At 45.7% G+C, this 22,727-nt stretch overlaps 2 protein-coding genes across 5 annotated transcripts in view; both read right to left on the bottom strand.

The window, feature by feature from the left end:
- LOC110981152 (APOBEC1 complementation factor-like) overlaps positions 1-4,898 on the bottom strand; it is a 32,943-nt gene extending 28,045 nt beyond the window's left edge. For 2 of the 4 annotated variants that reach the window (XM_022238462.2, XM_022238460.2), the window contains exon 1: positions 3,990-4,892. In XM_022238462.2, the coding sequence (XP_022094154.1) occupies positions 3,990-4,691 (702 nt within the window). In that variant the 5' untranslated portion in view covers positions 4,692-4,892. Of the gene's footprint in view, positions 1-3,989 lie in introns of all 4 variants that reach the window. The other 2 variants (XM_022238458.2, XM_022238457.2) reach the window with 2 other exon arrangements.
- Positions 4,899-10,626: 5,728 nt separating this feature from the next.
- On the bottom strand, positions 10,627-22,479 carry LOC110981215 (uncharacterized). The gene is made up of 14 exons (XM_087131330.1): positions 22,393-22,479; positions 21,223-21,488; positions 19,781-19,918; positions 19,157-19,444; positions 18,249-18,500; positions 17,709-17,825; positions 17,012-17,071; positions 16,434-16,467; positions 15,788-15,986; positions 13,963-14,012; positions 13,242-13,379; positions 12,982-13,093; positions 12,702-12,768; positions 10,627-11,631 (listed from the first exon to the last, which is right to left on the bottom strand). Exons 2-14 carry the CDS (start codon positions 21,449-21,451, stop codon positions 11,540-11,542), a joined length of 1,776 nt encoding a protein of 591 aa, XP_086987456.1. The 5' UTR covers positions 21,452-21,488; positions 22,393-22,479; the 3' UTR covers positions 10,627-11,539.
- Positions 22,480-22,727: the final 248 nt, after the last annotated feature.

The raw sequence follows: 22,727 nt of genomic DNA, 5'->3' as shown, positions 1-22,727 counted from the left end.
TTTCAAGTTTACGTAACCAAATATTTCAGAATATCTTTAGTCTGAAAAACACAGTTGAAGTTCTCACGAAAAAGTTAAAAAAAATGAGAAGAAAGGTTGGTTTGTGTATGCCAAGGACGCCTTCCAGATGACTCCTGGATTATTGTATTTCTCAAAAAGCGCAGCACAACAGTAAAGCCCAGCAAGTTTGTAAGGGAAAACATATGCACGGTCAGAAAAGGGCTTTATAGTTTCCTGATGATGATCATTAGTCCTAAAAGGTGTATCCTACGTTATGTGTAACAGTACCCAGCTTAAGGAAATGGTTATTTTCACCAAGCTGACTTTTCACTTATCAAGGAACTGGTGTTGAGAATGGTCCCAAAGATCAGAACTGATAGACAGCGCAAAAGGATTATGGGATGGCATGGCAACAGGCAATCTGTGTGGGAAAAAAGGAGAAAAACCCAGGGGACAGTTTGTGCCAATCTCTAGTAGCTCCTGTATTCCTGGTTTAAAATTAACGAAGCTATGGTTACTTAATGACTCAGCTCCCTGTGCTCTGTGATATAAGAGGGTGGACGGGCTAAAGTCCTTTTGGCATGATAAAAACGGATGCCAGTTGGTAAACAACTAAACATGCACGCACTTGCACAATAACCTTTTTTTCTAAAAAAAAAATCCATCCAACAATAGATGCATTTTCTATTTGCAGGCTGGTATCTTGGGGGTGTGTCCCTTTCATAGGGTGGTCGGACGGTTTTAAATTTAGCAGAATATCTGCTGCTCACAGTTAGTTGCTGGAAATCTGCGATTCTGTTAAGCACACACTTTGCCTACAATCTACAGGGTGTCACTTCGGTTAGAAAGAAGTAAATGAGATTTGAAGTTTTTCATGGTTAAGATGGCTAATTACTGGTAGGGCCAACCATCGTATAGCTCTGTTGAAGTATCGTGCAAATTACCTCTTTGTGACCATGTGTGGTTCTGGAAAACAATTACTTTCTACATTTTTCGCTGTGCCCCTTGAAATCCCTGCTGCAACTGGCCAAAATGTGACCAGAAGTTATCGCCAATAAAGCGAAACTCTTTGCAATGCACTGTCACAGTAACTTTCCATGTTGTTTTCAATCAGTTCACGTTGATCATACTTTGTAAGTGCAACTTATATTGGGTTGACAGTAGGTATTTCGGCTACAGTACGTCCATCAATTCACTACATACATATGGATTCATGCATGCTTACTGATATTGCACTTTTTCTGCTATTGTGAAATGACCGCACAACCTCCATGAAAAACATCAAAGAACAGGGCACAGGGAAGATAAAATTGGATTTGAACTTGGACAGGATAAAGCTCATGTACATGTATGGGCCCTTTTTATGAATTGGAAGTGCTCATGTACGTGTAATACAGATCGGGATGTTAGGTACCGGTACAATTGGTCAGTCTTCCCAATTGTTTGATCTCTGTGCGATTGTCAAGCTTGCTGCATGATTCGTCTTTCTTTCTTTCTTTCTAATTCACAGCTGTGGGAACTGTTTCAAAAAAGGGAGTACAGTCAAAGTTTTTAGACAAGATCAACTGAAAACACGAGACTGCACAATCATGTGGATCAACCAATCACGCCCAACATGGATCTGACCATTTCGATCAGTGACAAAACATCAACATCATCTGCAACGTCACTGGCACATTCGGATGTCCTAGGAAAAGGTGAAATGTCCGCACACTTGTTTTACAGTGCATTCAATGCTGCCGAACAGCAAGTCAATCCACCACAGCCAGACACTGATCACGGCTCGCCCACACAGTGAAAACGAATCTGCAGTGTACATTGTCACACATGTGACATGGGGGGAAAAACAAAATGGCAGCCACCATGGCACAGTAATAAAACGCGCAATAAAATGCAGGGAAACCCTCAGCCTACAGAGAGGAACCCTTACAGTTAAGTGTCCAAAATACATGATCTGACCTCTGCACACAACCAAAATGTTTATAACCCTTGTTCAAATTTGAAAAGGAGGGTACCAGAGCTAGGAACAAAAAAAAAGAGAGCTCACAAGCAGCCAGGTTGCTCAATGTTTGTCTTGCCCTATTAGTGCTAGTACTTTTTGTTTGTTGTGTGACGGGGCACAAGGCATGTGAGATTCCCCACAGCTGCTGAAGAAAGCTGTACGATTAGCTACACGTTTGTATGTACATGTAGCGGCTAGTTGGCTACCATAAAACTTATTTTCTTTGCTGATATACATGTACCGGTACACTGAACTTGACTGCAATTCCTTATGATGTAAAATAGTCTTTAAACCTTGTAACACAGGTGTTGAATACTGAGTGTGCCCATAATGGCTGAAAACAAAAGGAATATGTACCGGTACATGAAGAAAATTCAAGGTTTTAAAAACCAAACTGTGTAATTACAGTGAAGGGATGCTATAAAAGTGTTGTTCAGGTTACATGCTGAATTTCTCCACTTGAAAGTTTCCCAAATGTTGCTCCAACTAGGACATGTGAACAAACAGCATTGTACACCGAAAAACACATGGTCACTTGGTTATAATTAGGCTGAAACAGTTTTTTCATTTAACCTCGGTACTTTAAACATGCATGTACATGTACATTTATGACAGAAATAAAAAATCATGTTGCCATTTTGTAGATGGCTGTACGCAAAACAAAAAATGGCATTCATAGAGCATAAGGGTAATTGAGCAGCATTGCAAGTTCATCATAAATTTCAACCAACAAATTTCGGTTTTTAATGACTTCCTGAATTCTAAACCACTTGATGAGATGTGAATTACAAGCACACAAAAGACTTATAAAGCAGTTCTGAAAACCTGGTGTCTTTCCATGCTCATTAATGGGTCCTTTTTCCCATCTCCAGAAGACTTAATATTTTGTCAATGTGGAAATATACGTACCAGTACACTTCTAGCATCAAATTTTATAAACACTGAAATCACAAGGCACACAAGAGAAAAAGTATCCCACCATGGGAGAAAATCTTCAATTTCAGCTTCAGAATTGAACAGAATTTCTATTTGGCTTTCTCTGGGTAAAGTATCCCAAACAACAGCTAAAGGTCAAGGGAAAAGCAAAAATATTTACAGAAAATCTCTCTCCAGCTGCGAAAATTGAAAGCAAAGTACATGTTGCTTTATAGGATCTTTCAAAGTACTGGTGGTAATTTGAGGAAAATTTGGAAAACGTTTATTGAGGGTTGCACTTTATTTACACCTCATCTCTGGACAACCAGGAAAACTCAGGCTGAACGTGGTGCCACTGTAGTCGGTCCAGTAACAAATTAATATGCTGGCAACACAATCGAAACAGTTTAAAATTCTCTCATGGTGCACCAAAGACAGTTCAGTATGAATTGAATGATAAGAGATTTCCCATGGAAAACCTGTAGAAACCTTCATTTTAGGTGAAGCCATACCAACTTCTTTACTCATACTTTAAACAAGAAATTTGATACAACTTGTTTTGTAATATCCAGGATTGTAGATTATTTGCTGTGCTACAGTCAGTATCTGTCACTGATACAAAGAGAAAACTGCATGCTTTACAAAACACAACTCAACATAGGCTAATTCTTAAATTACAAACATTTATTTGTTCACAGCTGGTTTGTAAGTCATTTGAAGCAATGAAAACATTTTGGAAAATGTTGGATGTATTTTAAAAAAAGGAACAATATGGACTTGGTTCACAGTGTCAACTGTACAGCTTCCTTGCTCAACGGGGCAACAGACATGACAGACTTTTTAGTTTTTAGGCCTATAGCCTAATTAGATGTAGTACTTAATTTGGACTTTTGACCCGACTTAGTCTAAGAACAGGAAGAAAAGGAAAGAAAAAAATTCACACTGTTTGAGATTATTAAAGGCAAACTTCTTTCAATCTAGAAACAGAGGCTAGCCTAAATTGAAGCACGGCTTTCAATGGAAGAAAATAAAGCTACGTAGGTAAGAATGACGTTAGACGAAAATAAATTACCGTTTTCATGATGTCTTCGTCCACTTCTCGTTCCGGCTCAGCCCAGTCCACCATGATCTGATGTCCCCACAGCTGGATCCTGCCCGGTATGAGCTTCCGCCGAGCCATGGCGGCCGCCCGGTGGTTCTCGTACTCAACGAAGGCGAAGCCCCGGTTCTTGGTCTTGTCCGTAGCCGAGGGGTAGACAATCACGTCCACCACGTAGTCGGTGACTTTGGCCATCTCGGCCAGGATCTCCTCCTTCTTCTTGTTCTTGGGGATCCCGCCCACGAAGAGTCGGCAGTTGTCCACGCTGGGGCAGACACCCAGGTAGCGGCCTTTGCGGATCTCGTAGTTGTTGAGCTGTTTGACGGCCTTTTTGCCGTCTTCCCGGTTGGTGTACATGACGAAGGCGTAGCCGCGGTTGTTGCCGCTGAAGTCCATCATGAGCCGCAGCTCGTAGATCTTGCCCACCTTCATGAAGACCGGCACCAGCTCGTCCTCGAACAGGTCCCGGGGAATCTTGCCCACGAAGACCTCGCAGCCTCGGCCGGGCGGCTGGCCCTCCCAGCCTGGGCAGGGCCCGCCGAATTTACGTTGGCCATTCTCCTGCACGATGTCGTAGCCGGTCTTCTCCATCAGGGACAGCAGGGCCGCCTCGTTGCGGGCCCCAGCGATGCCCTCGGGCGCTGCTGCTGCTGGCTTGCCTGTAGAATTTTCCATGATTAACTGATTTTTGGTCTTTTTACCCTTTGATTCGATGATGGGTTTGGGCTACCGGCTGGCCAAGGACTGATCTGAAAAATGGAATCACTTCATATCTTGTTGGTTGGATAATTACGCCAGCCGGTCTCGGCAGTGCATGTCACATGTACGAGTTCGTACCTTGCCAACAGCCAGCGCACGTTATCAGATAAATCTGATAATATAATGCGCGTGCTATATATACGTATCGATTACACAAAAGGAGCCATACATCGATCTATCGGAACCAATTTTTATCTCGTCAATTTGACACTTTTGAAACCATTGAAAGCCAAAATTTGAACAAAATCTTGTAAAAGTTGTTAAAAGCTAGCAAACAGGTCTAAAACGACTTAAGAGCTCTTTAGGAAATGAACAATATCAATGGGGACAAATCGGCCATTGATTACGACCAATATGAAAAACGCCTCAGGCGTCATCATTTTTGAGGCGATGCTGCGCATGCGCTTTCTTTGATTTGGCGGTGGTGTCGGCTGCTCACAAAGTCAACATTCGGATGTGCACACGCAAACCCTAGTAAGGCGCGCCATCAGTATGTGTCAAAGGCCGACCCACAGAGATGGACAAACATTTCGGCGAGGTAATTTACTTCTTCAAAAATTCATTACAGAAAGACCAATGAATTGAACGGAGTCATGAAACCAGGAACCCACAAACAGTGTACTAATTTTGTTGGGGGTGTTTTGTCTTTGAACGGAAGTGTTGACATAACCATAGACAGTTTGGTCTTCGGTTTTGTCAAGGGACATCGGAAGTTTTGTAATGTACAATCCACCATTATATGATTTTACACGAGCTAAAAGACGTTCAGTTTTTGTACGTCTTCAAAAACCGTATATAAGGTCTGACCTTTTCAAGTGTCCTTTAAGTAGCACGAAAATGCAACAACCGTGGTACAATTTCATTTGTTAATTGGCTTTTTTTAATTTGTTGTTTCAGTTTTTTTATCATTTTAGATAATTTGTCTGTACTTAATTTTAGGTATGAATTACAACGATTCCTGTTAATGGCAGATCTCCGCTGTTGGCTATCAGATTAAATAAAGAAAGAAAGAAAAACTGGGTGTGAAAAATGTAAGATCTTCATGTTTTTGCGGCTATATATAACTATATATTCACAACTAGTTCCGCATACATGTCTGAAGCACGAGGTTAATTAGGCCTACCTGTAGGTTTCGCATCGTCTGTTGAAAATAAAGGTTTTCCCGGCCAATTTCGGAAAATGCACAATTTAATTCGTAATCTAAATATTTAATTTGCCGTAGATTTTGCACACGACTTTAAACCTTGTTTCATTTTCGAAGTAACAAGTATTACACTTCGTTTGGCATCCTTCAAATAAATTAATGTGCAATATACGTTTCATTTTTGGAATTACAAATAAGTACTTGGGATTTCGGTTTGACCTATTTGTTGCCAATTATAACAAATGTGCATTCTTATTCGCCAAAAAATATCTGTTACTGAGACTCATTGGAATTGAGTATTCATTTTCAGCTGCTGTAAGTCAAATTTGCAAAAATATACGATCAATTTGATTAGACGACACAAGGTTAGGCAAATCATGACCCTGCTTCCATAGCAAATATAATGTTACCCATGAAGGATTATAAATTATTTTACACAAATTAAGGTCTTTATGGTTTTTCTGTACTTCCCCTTTCAATCATTGCAAGAAGGTATGTGTGAGCTTCAATTTCGTTGTATGAGGTGATTGTGGCAAAACGTAGCACAAGAAGGAAGGTTCCTTCAGCCTCGGTGTTTAAATAACAACAGTCGGTTTATTTCCAAACTAAAGACAACGTGAGTGGTTTATTTCAATGATGAGTATTCAAACATTATTTTAACCACTCAGCTCAACACTTCTAAGAATCTAACTCCTGTTAGAACACAAACGAATTCCAATTCTTGACCAGGCATTTAACGGGCTTAAAAAACACTTCGCGCGAATCGCGTGGGCATTTTGCGAAAGAGATTGAGTTCAACTTAAGATGACGGCAGGATTGCAGAGGTGCATTCGATTTCGTGCAAAAATGAATGTCAACATACTAAACCAGTGCATTATCGGCAAATTGAGCGCTGACTCCATACGACTGAGTGCACCCCCATTATAACAGAATTTTTATTTGTTGAACGGAAACAGGGATTTGAATGCTCGTTCCATTTCTCTCGAAAACGAATGCTGCATGCTATAACTAATTCATTTACACATTTCCCGAAATTGGCCGGGAAAGCCTTTATATTCACCCGCCGTTTTTGCATTTGATGAATTCATTTGAAAATCTGACGCGCATATCAGAGTTTGGGCGTTATTACATCACCGATGATTTTGTTGGCCGGGCATAAACCTTCATCAACTTCAGTGGCAACTCTCTCCTTCTACCAAGTTTTTGATAGTGGAATAACATTGACAGTTATTACTTTGTTTGAACCCCCCCCCCCAAAAAAAACCCAAACTCGGTGCACACTTTTGTTACATTCTACAGCCGACAACCATTCTCCTTTATTTTTTTCTGGACCTCAATCGAGGTCGTTACCTTCGTACAAAGGTTAAACTAGAAACACTGGAACTTGTATTCCTGTTCGCATATTCAGATTAGGCTTAAATAAAACGACGAGTATAATGAGGCTATCAGCAAGATTAAACCGCTTACGAACCGGGGTCTTAATTTGCAAATGCGATAAAGTTAAGTGCGCTTCCGCGATAACAAAAAGTATTTTTCGTTTGTTCGACCAAAGAGCTTGTTGACGATCGACCTTACAATTGTCTTGCGTGTCTGCCCTTAAAAGTCGGCCAAGGGGCGGAGCCCTATAATTTTTTTTAATGAGGGTGGCTTTTATAAACACTCCAATTAACTCACCTACCAGTACGGAGTAAAGTGCATGCTTGCGATAAGAGAATGTTAGCCTGTTCCAAACTTTGTTACTTGTTTTTTTTAAAGCTTTGCTTGTTTCGGTTTGCACATAGACTGATTACATAATTAATCAAGTTGATATGGATACTATTGTTACGCGACTGGAGTTTAATCCGTTGAGTCTCGTTCGGAGGTCGTTGGTTAAAATATAGTGTGAGTCATTGATGGGTCCAAAAGTAGTCCCAGTTAAAAGTTCCTTTGCCCTTCTTTCTTCCCGTGGAACTTCTTTGTAAGGAATGGGTGATTTCATGCTAAAAACATGAGAAAATCAATCTTCAGAAATCAACGAGTTTGGTGTTTGTGTCTAGACAATACGGGCAATTCACAGGAGTGAGCCTCGAGGAGTGTTGCAACGCGTTGACCAATCACAGTGCGCGAAATCTGTCAACCCAGCGCGCGTTTGGGTTGACAGATTTTGCGCACTGTGATTGGTCAACGCGTTGCAAAAACTTGGAGGCGAACTATTGTGAGTCGAAGACACGGAGAGTGCATCTGGGGTTCATTGCGCAGCGGAATTTCTTCCCACGTTCAGAATGGAGCGAAGACGGGATCTAAGGTTTTCCAACAGGCGAGGGAATGCAACGGTGCAGATGTTCAACTTTCAGAAACTATGATACATGAGTGAACAACTCCCTGGTGCCAAGACCATCACTATATCTGAAATCTGTCTAGAGGCCAAAATGCATGCCCCTTCATCGAATTCCTGAACTTCTGAAAATAGACGCTGTGTACATAAATAGCTCCAGACTCTTTGCCCCGAACAAAGAGATAAAAATATATTCGGGATTGGCGATAATGGAAGAAACCCCGTGTCGAGGGAATTACATTCATTTGGGCGCCCTTTATGCGAAGGATAACTTTAATTGTTTTATGTTTTATCGGATATCATGAATTTACCAATGATCCCCCGATCCTATTTGGGGGGTTCCTTCCATAAGACATCCTGCTACCAAGCTGACGTAACTCCTCCCACTTACCTGAAAGTTACGTCTACACCAGCATCCAGTGGCGTAGCCACGGGGGGGGTGTGCCCCCCACAAATCCCCCCCACTGAAAAAACGCAGGAATGGATATTAAACAAGGCTAACAAAAACCTGGTCCCCCAAAAACACACCCCTGAAAGCTGGTTCCCTCCATAAGATGCTGGTACCCCTTTGTGCCCCCTCCAGTAAAATCCTAGCTGCACCACTGCCAGCATCAGACAATAGCAGATGCAGCATGTCTACTTTATAGCCACATTACTCCATAGATCACCCTTCGCGAATCCCCAACTAAAGGGTCATATCGCGGTTATTATTGGAACTATAACATCAGCCCTTTTGTTCCCTGCAAATGAGACCTGGTTAGGATGCAATTGTCTTGTAGCGACCAACTTGTTGGTTGGGGGCCGGTGAACTCGAAAGAGCGTGACCGTCTAGTGCCCGTCAGTCCATAGGTGCCCGAAGTACACAATTTGAATATCGGCACAGCTCTTTTTTTCTATTAAACTAAAAAAAAAAACCAGCGGGTTGATGAAAGTTCCACAGAACTGGAAATGGGGTTGTTGCACCCGTGTTTCCCGAGACATTTCGGCAACAAAGTTTTGTTTAATTTCATTCCACGAAATTTGGTCAAACAAAATGCTTACCGCAAGGTTGTTCTTCCCTGCCAGGAAAACCCCAGCTCAACGGACTACCACATTTAATTGATAATCCAGACCCTGCGAGGCTATAGGGGAAAGGTTACCGATGCAGCGACATATCCCACGTCTCCGTCGTGTTGCAGTGGTTATTCACACTTTGCGGTTCTTAGCTTGAATTGAGCCAGCAACAAAAGAAACAAGTCGGCCGAGTTTATCATCAAAGAGAAGATGTTTTCGCAAGGCGGCCAAAATTGAGATAAAGACTGGCGCGGCGTGAGAGTACTAAGATCAAAGAAGACAGTGATGGGGGGCATGAAATCCATCAGTGGAGTCAGTGACGCGCCAGGCAAACAACTTGTCACACCACCTTCGATATATCGCGGCTGCTGATCACCTGTGAGTTTTACCGTGGAGGATTCCTCCGTGGTCTCACCTGGGTTTTTCTAGTCAAAAAGGTAAAAATCTTTAGGTAAGACAGAATTGGATTTTCTAGATCAAATGGGCCAGAGCAAGACATGCTGAACATGGTCCGGCGTAAACTGTGAGGGACGATAACACAAGAAAAATTGGTTGGGACAGGATTGGGCCGGGATGGATTGAAAGAATAGTGGAATGACTAAGAATACTGAACAAAGGTGTGGACGTATTCAAAGAACCGGATCAAGATGGCATTTTGACAGACATAAACGGCACGCGCACTAGACCGACAACAACCTGTCACAGATCCAGATGATGAGATGAAGATTAAGACTTCACTCATGCTTCGAATTTGCCTTGTGTCATAAATACCTACAGTCGTCGGGTACTGATTTTTTTTTTCGGGATGGGGGATAACATAAGGCTCCCGTGAGAATATCGTTCGATCACCGTCTCCCTCTACGATGACTGAATCGCTTACAATAGACGACAGGCTGACCGACATGAACAACTACGCCAAAATGGAATAGCGTGCGTCGTGTCTACATCTGGCGGATGGCGGCGCATTTTTTTTCTTGGGGACAACGAGATGGGGATGGGACGGATTAACTTTCAAGCCGATTGCCAGCGGCCCGTCTGCGGGTTGTCGGCGGGTCATATCAAGGTCCTGTTCATGGGTGGGTGGGTCTGGATTTTCTCCAAGACTATTCTCACCAAAGCAAGCTGATCACTAACGACAAACGTCCCTCGACAGTTTCAGATTTAGCCCTGCACCGAAAAAAATTGTTTTCCTTCGTGGAAAGATCACTTTGAAATACGACCGCAGTGGAGTTCGTGTAAATAAAGGCACTTTGGGCCTCGTGGTTTTCACGACAAACTCGCAGATATATTTCTGGACAAGAATTGAACTAGCACAAAACGAAAGTGACAAAACATCCCCGTCAATTATAACAAGTCACTTAGCGCAACCATGATTTGGTTTATTTCACAGCCATTACTGAAAGGCCTAGTGTTTACAGCTACTTACAAAAAAGTCATACATTTTAAACCAATAATTATAAGCGGAGAACTCTTAAGAACCTGTATAGAACTAACTGATTGAAATAGCAGAGGTGGGTTCGGGGAGGGGGTGTACATCGGTCACGCCCCCACCACCACCTGCACCACAATGAATTTCCAATGACACAAGCCTGTTACGTTATGACCAAGGGCTTCGCACGGCACGGCACACTCGCACTTCACCCTCCAACCTTTTGCCCCTCGCTCTTGCCTGAAAAGGCTTTCATTCATGGGTAGAATTTCACCACTTGAAGACCTCTCTGACAACAAAAACTGTTTATTCACAAGCACAGCGCACTCCGAATAAATGTTTACAGCAAGAACTGCTTTTTTCGAGTTCGCTAATTTGAAGTCCGGTAGCGCTGGCCCGCTGTCCTGACAGACAAGTTGAAATTCCCGTGTTTGCGTATGGACCTGTGTATAGAGCGCCCTCTAGTGTCCATTGCGAGTGAGCACAACCATTTTTCAAATCCTGACTCCTAAAAGGGTTTGGGGTACTGGTGCTGTCAATGACAGGTAGATGGGGGGACGTATTTCCCCAAAGAGCAAAAAAGATTTTTCTTTTTTAATGAAAGAAAAGTGATCTTTCTGGTCCATTCCATTTCCTTTCCTTCCAAAAGCGAGCAAAAAGCCTCCAAATATAGCTCCAACTCTCACAATGGCTGTAAAAGGTTACATAAAAAATGTCCAGTTTTTACCTCCCCCCCAAAAAATTATTTGTCCCCCCCAAAAAAAATTTGGTTCTGGATCTGCCCTCAGATGCTGTCGATGCTTTGGTGCCCTCCAGTGACTCGGTCAGTCAAAGGCCAGACGGACGTTCTTCTCCTGGTCTCGCCTGACCATCTCGCTTTGCTTGGCCACATCGTCCACTTTCCGCTGCAGCATGACTGCGGACAAATTCAAACAGAAGAAATGGCTGATTCCGCAACGTCCCAAGTCAATCTTCAAATTATTCTTCAAATTTCATTCACAATTAAAAGGAACAGCAAGATCCAGTGGGCCACGAGTCTGAAAGGATCTTTAGTTGGAGACTGCTTCACAGATGTGTGGCCCAGTGGCCTGCAACTCCCAATCATAGGTTTGAAGGTTCGAATCCAGCGTAGCCGAATACAGGGTTGCGTAAGGAGCACATAGAAGACAGCTGAAATTGCAAGCATGAAGCATATGCGGCGTGGGGTCCGGGACCTGCTTAATTAAGGACCCCCTGGGAAAATTTTGAAATGTAGATGCTCTCTAGTGCATTTTCCAGCCTCCTGGTCATATCTCCTTGCAATTTATGAACATTTTCAGTTTTATTTTTTTTCTTGATACTTGCCTGAAACTTTATGAAGTTAAAATAAACTAGTATACCAAAATTGAAAATATCAAGGTTTGCAGTCAGAGTGAGTTGGCCCTTTTCCCGTCTGATTCGACTGCGTTTTCAAAATACTGGACCCTTGGCGAGCCGCACTGCCCTAACTTGTCTCTTTCCACCGTGGGGTATAAATGGGTACCAGTGAGGGCAGGGATGGTTGCTGCATTTGAGTAGCCGTCTGCACCTGACATGCCAGATTTGAGCTGTATACCCCCCCTCCCAGGGAGCTGAGATGGTTTTTTAGGAATGTTCATGGCCTGCCAAACAGGGGTAGTCATAATGCAGCATATTGGTGGCTACATGCACTCCATCAACATCCATTATTATTGAAATATTCTAGAGGTGGTGCGTCTCCAAGGTGCCTCAGAGGCTGTTTTGTTATGGTAATTTAGTCATAACAAATGCACAAAAGGTTTACTCCGGCCTATCCCCGTGAAATGAAACTCTCACCCTCTGAGGACGCGTTAACGCATTAACCAAGTCGTCCTATCAGTCTGTAGCGGGAGAAGTGGAAGGACTTTTTGACCGGCTGTGACTGTCACAGCAGCAGGAGGGTTACGGGGAAATAAACCAATAGAGCGGTTGGGTATTTCGGTGTCTTACCTGTGTTCTGGTCGATCCACTGCAGGGAATCCATGTGAGCGTTTAAAATCTTGCCAATCTGCATAATCTGATGGATTAAAAAAAGAAAATCAACACCTGCGATCGGATCCTGCAAAATAAGTCTTGGGGCCGTTTTTTTTGGTAATTCTTCTCTAGTGCGGATCGGAGAGGGGGAACTGAGCTCTGCTTTTGATGTATTACTCCGCATCTTGAGGGAAAATGGATACTGGCGTCTTGGAGATGAGAGGCAGAAAGAAATACGTCCGTTTAGTGAACTGACCGGGTCGTTGGTGTCTTGCGGGGCATTGGCCGTGTTGAGATGCTCGATGATCTCTCTCAGGTCCTGCACCATCCTCTTCAGCTGCCCGTCGATGTTCTCGGCCAAGGTATACCTGGTTCCCCAAAAGGGCGGGGGGAGAGTACAAAAAGGTGAATTTTTACGATAAAAGTTGTTCTTTCTTGGAATGTGGACGCTACTCTGCAAATGCACCCTGGTAGCTCCTTTTTTCCAGGAGAGGGGGCAGGGTGGGGTTGACTTACGTTCTCTCCCTCTCGGAGTCGGCGTGCTGTGTGTAAACAGTGCCTTGCTGCTGGGTACGGACGGCCTCCTCCAAGGGGGTCAACATGTCCTCCAGCTCTCGCTGTTGGGCCATGATGAAGTCCAACTCGTGCTCCAATCTGCATCCCGCCAAACAAGACAAAAAGTAACGGCCTCATTTTGAAGGGTGAATACCTTGGGCGTGATACTTGATCCCGAAGGGGGGGAAAAAAAAAATAACCGAACAAACATTCCAAGCAGACCTCCTAGACGTAGGACTGCTGTATAGAATGTTGAAAATGGAGTGAAAAATTGGAAAACGAAAGGAGAAAAAAGTCTGAAATCTTGTTGAAATGGGAAAAAATATCATGCCTGACATCTATACATCTTTGACGGAAAGGTGAAGTAGATGAGAGATGGGGGGTGAAATATCCATGAAAGGTGGGTCTGTCCTTTGAGTGTCCAATGGCATCCATCCTCACCGAGGTCCCTTGGTAACGTCAGTCTCAAGTTGCCCCCTACCTCATTACAACTGTCCAAATGACAATTGACAACGCTGCCCGCTACAATTTTGGTCTTGTGACTAGAATGCAGTCAACAGTAAAACTATTTCCCCCTCGACTGGTTTCTAAGATACTCATTCAATTATGCTGTAATCTCCAACCTCAGTACTAACTGAGGTTTTGCTAACTGAGGTTGTCATTAGAATACTGTTATTCCTACCTTTGTTGGTCGGTTTTCACCTTCTCAAGATCACTGTGAAGAGTTGTGATCTGAAAAGATAAATAAAACAAGGTGAGTTAGAGCAACATCAGTTAGAATGACCTGGACACAAACGGTCATTGATTGGTCATTTATGAAGCCATGGGAATTGTCAAAGGCCCCCATGGTTTCATCAAGAAGCCGTGGGCAGTGCCCCAGCCTCCCCATGGTTTCATCAAGAAGCCATGGCCAGTGCCCCAGCCTCCCCATGGTTTCATCAAGAAGCCATGGCCAGTGCCCCAGCCTCCCCATGGTTTCATCAAGAAGCCATGGGCAGTGCCCCAGCCTCCCCATGGTTTCATCAGGAAGCCATGGGCAGTGCCCCAGCCTCCCCACTGTTTCATCAAGAAGCCATGGGCAGTGCCCCAGCCTCCCCATGGTTTCATCAAGAAGCCATGGGCAGTGCCCCAGCCTCCCCATGGTTTCATCAAGAAGCCCTGGGCAGTGCCCCAGCCTCCCCATGGTTTCATCAAGAAGCCATGGGCAGTGCCCCAGCCTTCCCATGGTTTCATCAAGAAGCCCTGGGCAGTGCCCCAGCCTCCCCATGGTTTCATCAAGAAGCCATGGGCAGTGTCCCAGCCTCCCCACCCCATGGTTTCATCAAGAAGCCCTGGGCAGTGCCCCAGCCTCCCCATGGTTTCATCAAGAAGCCATGGGCAGTGCCCCAGCCTCCCCAGGGTTTCATCAAGAAGCCATGGGCAGTGCCCCAGCCTCCCCAGGGTTTCATCAAGAAGCCCCGGGCAGTGCCCCAGCCTCCCCATGGTTTCATCAAGAAGCCATGGGCAGTGCCCCAGCCTCCCCACTGTTTCATCAAGAAGCCATGGCCAGTGCCCCAGCCTCCCCATGATTTCATCAAGAAGCCATGGGCAGTGCCCCAGCCTCCCCACCCCATGGTTTCATCAAGAAGCCATGGGCAGTGCCCCAGCCTTCCCATGGTTTCATCAAGAAGCCCTGGGCAGTGCCCCAGCCTTCCCATGGTTTCATCAAGAAGCCCTGGGCAGTGCCCCAGCCTCCCCATGGTTTCATCAAGAAGCCATGGGCAGTGCCCCAGCCTCCCCACCCCATGGTTTCATCAAGAAGCCCTGGGCAGTGCCCCAGCCTCCCCATGGTTTCATCAAGAAGCCATGGGCAGTGCCCCAGCCTCCCCAGGGTTTCATCAAGAAGCCATGGGCAGTGCCCCAGCCTCCCCACGGTTTCATCAAGAAGCCATGGGCAGTGCCCCAGCCTCCCCATGGTTTCATCAAGAAGCCATGGGCAGTGCCCCAGCCTCCCCATGGTTTCATCAAGAAGCCATGGGCAGTGCCCCAGCCTCCCCATGGTTTCATCAAGAAGCCATGGGCAGTGCCCCAGCCTCCCCATGGTTTCATCAAGAAGCCCTGGGCAGTGCCCCAGCCTCCCCATGGTTTCATCAAGAAGCCATGGGCAGTGCCCCAGCCTCCCCACCCCATGGTTTCATCAAGAAGCCCTGGGCAGTGCCCCAGCCTCCCCATGGTTTCATCAAGAAGCCAGGGGCAGTGCCCCAGCCTCCCCATGGTTTCATCAAGAAGCCCTGGGCAGTGCCCCAGCCTCCCCACGGTTTCATCAAGAAGCCATGGGCAGTGCCCCAGCCTCCCCATGGTTTCATCAAGAAGCCGTGGGCAGTGCCCCAGCCTCCCCGTGGTTTCATCAAGAAGCCCTGGGCAGTGCCCCAGCCTCCCCATGGTTTCATCAAGAAGCCATGAACAGTGCCCATGCTGAGCACAGCCATCGACCCTCCAGCCATGGACGACGGGGGGAAGGAACTCACCATCTCGCCGTTCTGGATCAGGATGCGGTCCCAGGCATTGACCTGGGTGGCCTGGGTCAGGAACACCTTCTCCTGGTCCTCCAGCTGCACCGTCCACTTGTTGATGGCCTGCTCCAGCTGGTGGTAGGTCAAGGTTGGGCCCTGAGATGACGGGGCCGTGGTGGCAGCGGCGGCAACGGTAGTGGTTGTTGCCGTGGTCCTGCGGGAGAGAAAAACGCTCCACAGTAGTACTCCACAGGTATTAACAAGAAGCCACTTCGGTATGCCAACTGAGCATGTCCAAGGTCATACGGGAACAGCAGTGTACCCACGTCAGGGATGTCCGACCAGCATGGAGATCTGCCGACTTGCACGAGTGCTTTGTCTTTGAACAACCTCCGCCATTCAAAATTCAGAACTGGCCAACTAACTCAAAAAGTACTCGGGTCAAAAGTACTTATCACTGAGACCAGAGTTTCCTCAACTTTTTATACTGTAACTCAAGAAGACGAAGCCGTTACTGCGGTGGTGCGACGCTGGTAAACAGGTGGTACACGCTCGTTACATGCCTCTTTGACCAATAAGGTGTCGTGATTTGCCAAACGCATGCGCTCGTCACGCTGACGGATGTGCCTCGGGGTAATCATGAAACAAACACATGACTTACAGTGATTTTGCTGCCGTGGCAACACCCAATCCCCCTGCAGGAACACAAAAAAATTTGAATAAGAACGGGGTCAGCAAAATGACAGTGGGAGAGTGAAAAAAAAAAACGAACATGAAAAAAATTGGCTCTAGAGCAAATGTCGTCAAACTGTGACATTTGTCTGCAAAGAGGCAAATGTATTCGTCAGATGGGTGTAGTGGTTCTAACCTCGCCTTCCATCACTGCGGTCCAGGTTCGAATCCCGGCCCGGTCCACATGTGGATTGGGTTTTTCAGTCCCTACCTGATTCTGTGGGTTTTACCCAGAATATTCCTCTGGGGTTTTCCTCCCGCCTCTAAAACTGTGGCTGCATGTCACTGTCCCCTCTCTACAGATTTCTTCAGGCTTGAGAAAGCTGCAGCGCCCGGGATGCTTTCAAGGAATCCTGGTGTCATTGCCGGAAAGGATTAATGATGAAAATTTCATTTCACAGAGACCTTTCGGCACTAGAATGAGCCCACTGTGCTTGACATTATTGCTGCACTGATTTGCCAGTTTGTTTTGTTCTACGGACTACGAGTTGAGTGACCAAAACTCACCGAGTGACAGGCCTGTTGTGCTGGGTGTGGTTGTCGCTGTACTGGTGGCTGACGGTAGATCTATGTTGAGAACAAGGACAGAAAAATATCCTGAAATGGGTCAACGGGGAAACATTCTGCCTTTATTCATCTGAAGAAACTATGGGGCTGTTTGTTTCACACGGATGTGGACCCCAACCAACTTCGGATCACTGATTGTGATCTGGATCAGTGATCCCAAGGTTGGTTTGCGCTGTCCATTAGGCGGGTTCTGGAGTCACTGAACCAACGTCGGATCACTGATTGTGATCCGAATCAGTGGTCCCAAAGCTGGTTTGCGCTGTCCATTAGGCGGGTTCTGGTGTCAGTGAACCAACGTCGGATCACTGATTGTGATCCGAATCAGTGGTCCCAAAGCTGGTTTGCGCTGTCCATTAGGCAGGTTCTGGTGTCAGTGAACCAAGGCTGAATCAGTGATCACGATTCGGATCTACATGTATTTGAAACAGACAGACGCTAACTATCCAGGGTGCCCTTAGATTGGAGAGTGGGTACGAGCGGACGTGTCAGGGAACCAGACAGTCCAGATGACTGTTTCTACACAGTGTTCAACTCGGATCTAGGTTAACGGCAGTATCTTCAAGCGGCTGTGCACTAAATTGAATGGAGAGGTGGAGGGGATATGGTGGACGATTTGATGAGGATTTTTGACACTTACTGAGGGAGAAGCCCGCTGAGGCTGGCCCTGATGTAGTGACCGTCGTCGCCTTGCCGAGCAAAGATCCCAGGCTATTGGAGGAATTGATGGCTGTTGCACCGAAGGCAAACCCTCCCCCTGAAAGCAAAATACATATTAACCCTAACAGCCCTGAATCCTCCAATTTTATTATGATTTTGCACACACCCAAAGGAGTTAGGGTTAAGAAATTAAAATCTTCCAAGATACAAAAAAAACACTTCCTTTCCTCATAAACCACATTGGGATGCCTAATAAGACGACAAGCTTTGAAATTTTTCTTGCTTTTACATACTGGAAAACAGATGCCTGAGGACATAGGCTGTCCTCACATGCAGGTCTGATGTACGTTGCTGTCATACAGGGTAGTCTATACAGTTTAAGAAGCTTTGAGGCCTATTGAGAAGCCTATGTAAAAAAGCGAGAGTGATTGTCTGACATTCCATGTCCCCAAAATGCTTGCGAGGACATGGAATGTCCTCACAAGCATTTTCAGGACTTTGGTCTCATTGATAGACTCACCAGCCACAGATGATGTTGTAATGGTAGCTGTGGTGCCCTGAGTACCCAAGGCACCAGTCCCGCTTAGTGTGGGGACTGACGAGGTTATCGCTGTCTTGGCACCAAACGAGAAGCCCTGGTTGGTAGTTGCGGCAGCGGCAGCGGCAGCAGTGGAGGTGGCGGCAGTGGGTGTCCCTAAGCTGAAGGTCTTGGTGGCCGCTCCGAGGCTGAAACCGCTGCTACCACTGGGTGCCGGTGCTGCCGATGTCCCACCTGAGGGAGAAATGGAATGGAGGTGGGGAAATTAAAGTAGGTGAGAGGGCGTTAAAAACTGTCGCCATCCTTAGAAGCAAGGGCAACGGCAGAACAGTTGAACTGTAGATGTTAACTGGCTGTATGGAGACCGCAAATTCGTGATTTCCAATTAGAAAAGTTGCTGTTAGCAGCACAAAATCTGCTTAAATGGCAGCTCACCGTGCAAACAGGGCATGGACAATATCGTTTTGAAACTGAGCCCTAACCTACCAGGACACTGTGACAATCAACCAGGCAAACTCCAGGGGCCAGATATAGTCTATGCCCTCCGAGTCCTAGACAGCCAGTCATCACAGGATCTGACACCCATACTCTTTAACTGGGCCGGCAAAATGTGCTTCAGAATGGGTGGTTTAATTTCATCGAATGTTGAATGCAAATGCAACAACGTCCCGCTGATGATGTTTACGCCTGTTGCACCTTGTTAGGTGTAAGTGCCGAATGTCACGGGTTCAGACATTCTATGGATGTTTGGGCAGACCTGCATGTTTTCAGTTGAAATTTGAGCGACAGTCGGGGTTTACTAACAAGGCTTAAAAGCTTCATTCAAAGTGGTCGTAGATCATGTCATCCACTTATTTGTCCCAACTTGCAGGGGGGGCTCAAACACTTACCCAGGCTGAAACCTCCTGTTGTACTGCCTCCCAGTGAGGCTCCGCCCCCCAGACTGAAGCCGCTGGCAGCCGTGGCAACAGCGGTGGTGGTAGTGGGGGCAGCTGGTGTCCCGCCCAGAGTTGGTGCAGTTATCGTCGTGGAAGGTGTCGCGCCCAAGGAAAAGCCACCGGTTGCAGCTGCAGTCCCGGCAGTCGCACCACCCAGGGTGAAACTCCCGGTGCTTGTGGTGGACACTGGTGTCCCCCCCGTGGATGCCGACGGCGGAGCACCAAACGAAAAACCGGCGCCTGTTGGAAAGAAATCAGCTCTCATTAAACTCTTCGCACAGGGAACCGTCGACAGCCGCGGCTTTGTGTAAGGATTAGTGCATACCACACATACAGTCTATTCACCATGCAGCTGCTGGTTCAATGGGGCCTGCTGATGGACACAGCCCTCCATTCAGGGCATACCACAGCCCAGCAGTCACGGTCAAAAGAATTATCAGCGTGAAGGGGTTACATCACTTGCCAATGGTATTACTCCGCATTATTATTACTGCTTGTGTAAGGTACGGTATTATGTTTGGCTAAAATATTCCCACTTTTTCATTCAAAAGAATACGACTGAACGTGGGGGCTTACCGACTGGCTTGACGCCTGAGCCCAGGGAGAATCCCCCCGTGGAGGCGGTGCTTGTTGTCGACGCGGGGGTGGGCTGGGCACCAAAGGAGAAGCCCCCTCCTGACGGGGTTGCCGCAGAAGACGTGGATGTAGTACCGCCTTTTCAAATGGAGGGTGCACGGAGGAACAAAATGAGAAATTCTGGGATGTGCTTTCATCGACCGTATGACTGAAACAAGGTACTCGCTCCTCTCATGGTCAGACACTCACAGAGCTGTGATTGAATAAACTTGCAGCTCGATACATTTACCTTTAACCACTGCGAGATTTCCCTGCAGACTTTCACCAGCTAGATCATTGACCTATTTCTCTTCAAAAGCTCTTGGAAATGTACTGCACATGCAGTAGTTTTATAGCATTACAATAGGAAAAGAGGGCAAATGCGAATACCAAATTATTTCACTTCACCCGGGTGTCTAGATCTGATCAGCATTACGGAAACCAAGTCAGAGAAAATAATCTGTCAATTTGAATATCTGTACGCTTCACCATTACATGTGCATGTGTCTTTGACGAGACGGAGGAAGGAGTTCCACATATGGACGGACATCATCCATTTTCCCTTATCATGCCACCAGAAAGCAGTAACATGTCCTGGAAAGTCAAATTCTCGGGGAAAATATGAGAGCAGTTACTGAGAATATAGAGTTTTCAGACCAGTCTCATAGGGTCTGTTGACTCTGCAGACAGGGTGTCAAGAGATGCGAGATTGTAAAGTTTGGCACCCCTTTCTTGTATAGAAGGAAGAATTACATTTAAGCTTTCATACTCACATTATTTCGCCGAATTGCAGGGTTTAATTTTGTAGAAACAGGGCAGGGTTTTTGTGGGGAATTGGGGGGGGGGAAATGAAATGTGTCTTGATAGAGTGTCTCTGACTGGTAGCTGAAAAGCTTTATTAGAAAGCTGATGGACTCTGATTGGTGGAGATCAGCCCATCAAAAGGCGTAAAGGTACTGAAGATATTGTCAAACCTGCTCCGCAGAGTGTCTCTTATTGGTTACTGGAAAGTTTCATTAGAAAGCCGATCTCTGATTCATCAAAAAGGCAGATCAGGGAGTAAGAGTATCAAAGAGAACAGCTAATGCTCAATCAGTCTGCATGTGTGGGTGTCAACTGTCAAGTTGACTGTGCATTTACGTTGACAGACGTAAGGTAAGAAAATCACATTTTTTTCCCCCCGATTTGGTTTTCCAAATGCAACCCATATAGGGTCATGACAATTAAAAGACATTGTCCGAGTAACACTCTTTTTTTGGGGCGGACCATTATTTCTACAAGTAGCTAAAAACAGGGGGATCCGGCCTTGACAATGCCCCCCAAGTGATGTGTGTAAGTGTATGGAACTCACACCAAAATAAGGAAACCCTGGTCGAAACAGGCCACCGTAGTTTGAAACTTACCAGCACTCCCAAATGAGAACGAACTGCTACCCAATCCCGTCCCCCCACCAAACGCAAAGCTACTGGATCCTAAGCTGGGTGTGGTGCCTGCTGCCGTCGCCACTGGCTTAGAGGCGCCGAAGGTGAAACCACCAGAGCCGGCGGGAGTGGTCCCAAAGGAGAATCCCCCTCCAGTGGTTGAGGTGGTTGTGGGACCGGGGGTGCCGCCGAAGGGATTGGGATTGGCCATGGCGGCTTTGAAATCAAGTCACAAATCACACTTGTGTCTGTGGAAGGGATTAATTTATACAAATGGTCAGGGCACCGGAAAAAATTCCATAACCTTCGGACGCCACTCACTTTAGCTATCTGAAAACAGTAAAATGGGAAAGAGTTCCATTTTACAGACAGCACTAATTTTCCCTTAAAATGTTAAACAGTCATTAGAAAGCGATAACATTTCCTAAGAAGTGAAATATAGCTTCAGGAGAAAATTCTGAAGCAAGCTCAGGTTCTTCAGATAAATCTCACAGGTTTGTTATAATCGTGTTGTCCGTATATGGAACTCTTTCCCTGAATGTCAAATTTAGCCCTGAAAATATTGAGGTGGTGCAGCACAATCTCGACACTTGCGCTGATTTACTGTACTCTTTCCCGAGTTGATATGGATTTCATTCAAAAGCAAATCAACTCACGATGGAGAAGGCCTACAATAAATTGGTGCAAGACTCAGGATCGCACTGACATGACTGAACAGCAAGCCTACTAGCCTACTGTCTTAGGATTTTTCAAACCAGGATTCGTGCATAGGTTGTGAAGTACAGTGGTGGCCGTATATTGTTCCCAAATGAGTGTCAGAGTTGGCCTATATGAGTAGTACTCGACTATAGGGCTTAGTATGAGCTGAGTGATGCAATGAGTGACGTATCTGAGTATTATTAAATGATATTGACAGAATTGCCTTAGCCATGCACAACAGATCTGCTGCTTGCTCTATGCCTTAAATTAACAAGACCACACCATGACCACATTACAAGCAGGCTAAATCTCTTCGACTTCAGGTTTACTGAAGACTGGCACGCAAAAATTTAGAAACACATTTAGTAAAAGGTTTAAGCTGTCAGTAAACAAGGTAAAGCATGTTTAAAGTGTATTATATCGATAGTTACGACAAGAAAAATTCCATTTTACCTTCGTTCTCACTATGCACGCGCGCTGCACCTTTCGTGAATGGCGGTATTGCACAGTATGCATAGCGCCCTCCAGCGGCATAAAAGTAGGGTGGTCAATTTTTCTTAGAAACGGAGACTGAGTTACCATTCCTTCACTTTCTTTTTAAAGAAGTTTTAGTGATTTGAGGGGAAATCCAATCTCTTTTTGGAGTATGTTTGTCTCTTCTGAAACTCGACTTCAGCTTGACACTGACCTCATCCGTGTGAACAACTCCGTTTTGCATTGGCCGGGGAAATTGTGGCCCAGGAATTATTCAACCACCCCACGACTGCAGGGTCTACAAAATAATATGC

Source organism: Acanthaster planci, linkage group LG21, assembly GCF_054643075.1.
Source record: "Acanthaster planci isolate LZ-2023a linkage group LG21, COTS_SCS, whole genome shotgun sequence".
Lineage (NCBI taxonomy): Eukaryota > Metazoa > Echinodermata > Asteroidea > Valvatida > Acanthasteridae > Acanthaster > Acanthaster planci.
Note: the sequence above shows the minus strand (reverse complement) of the source record. Positions and strands in the feature narration are given on the sequence as shown.

Excerpts from the sequence above, each read along its gene's own strand:
- LOC110981215 (XM_087131330.1), bottom strand. The coding sequence starts at position 21,451 with ATGGCCAATCCCAATCCCTTCGGCGGCACCCCCGGTCCCACAACCACC. Across the intron at positions 17,826-18,248 it reads TACAACATCATCTGTGGCTG|GGGGAGGGTTTGCCTTCGGT; the intron begins GTGAGTCTATCA and ends TTTTGCTTTCAG. Across the intron at positions 17,072-17,708 it reads CTCAGCGGGCTTCTCCCTCA|ATCTACCGTCAGCCACCAGT; the intron begins GTAAGTGTCAAA and ends TTCTCAACATAG.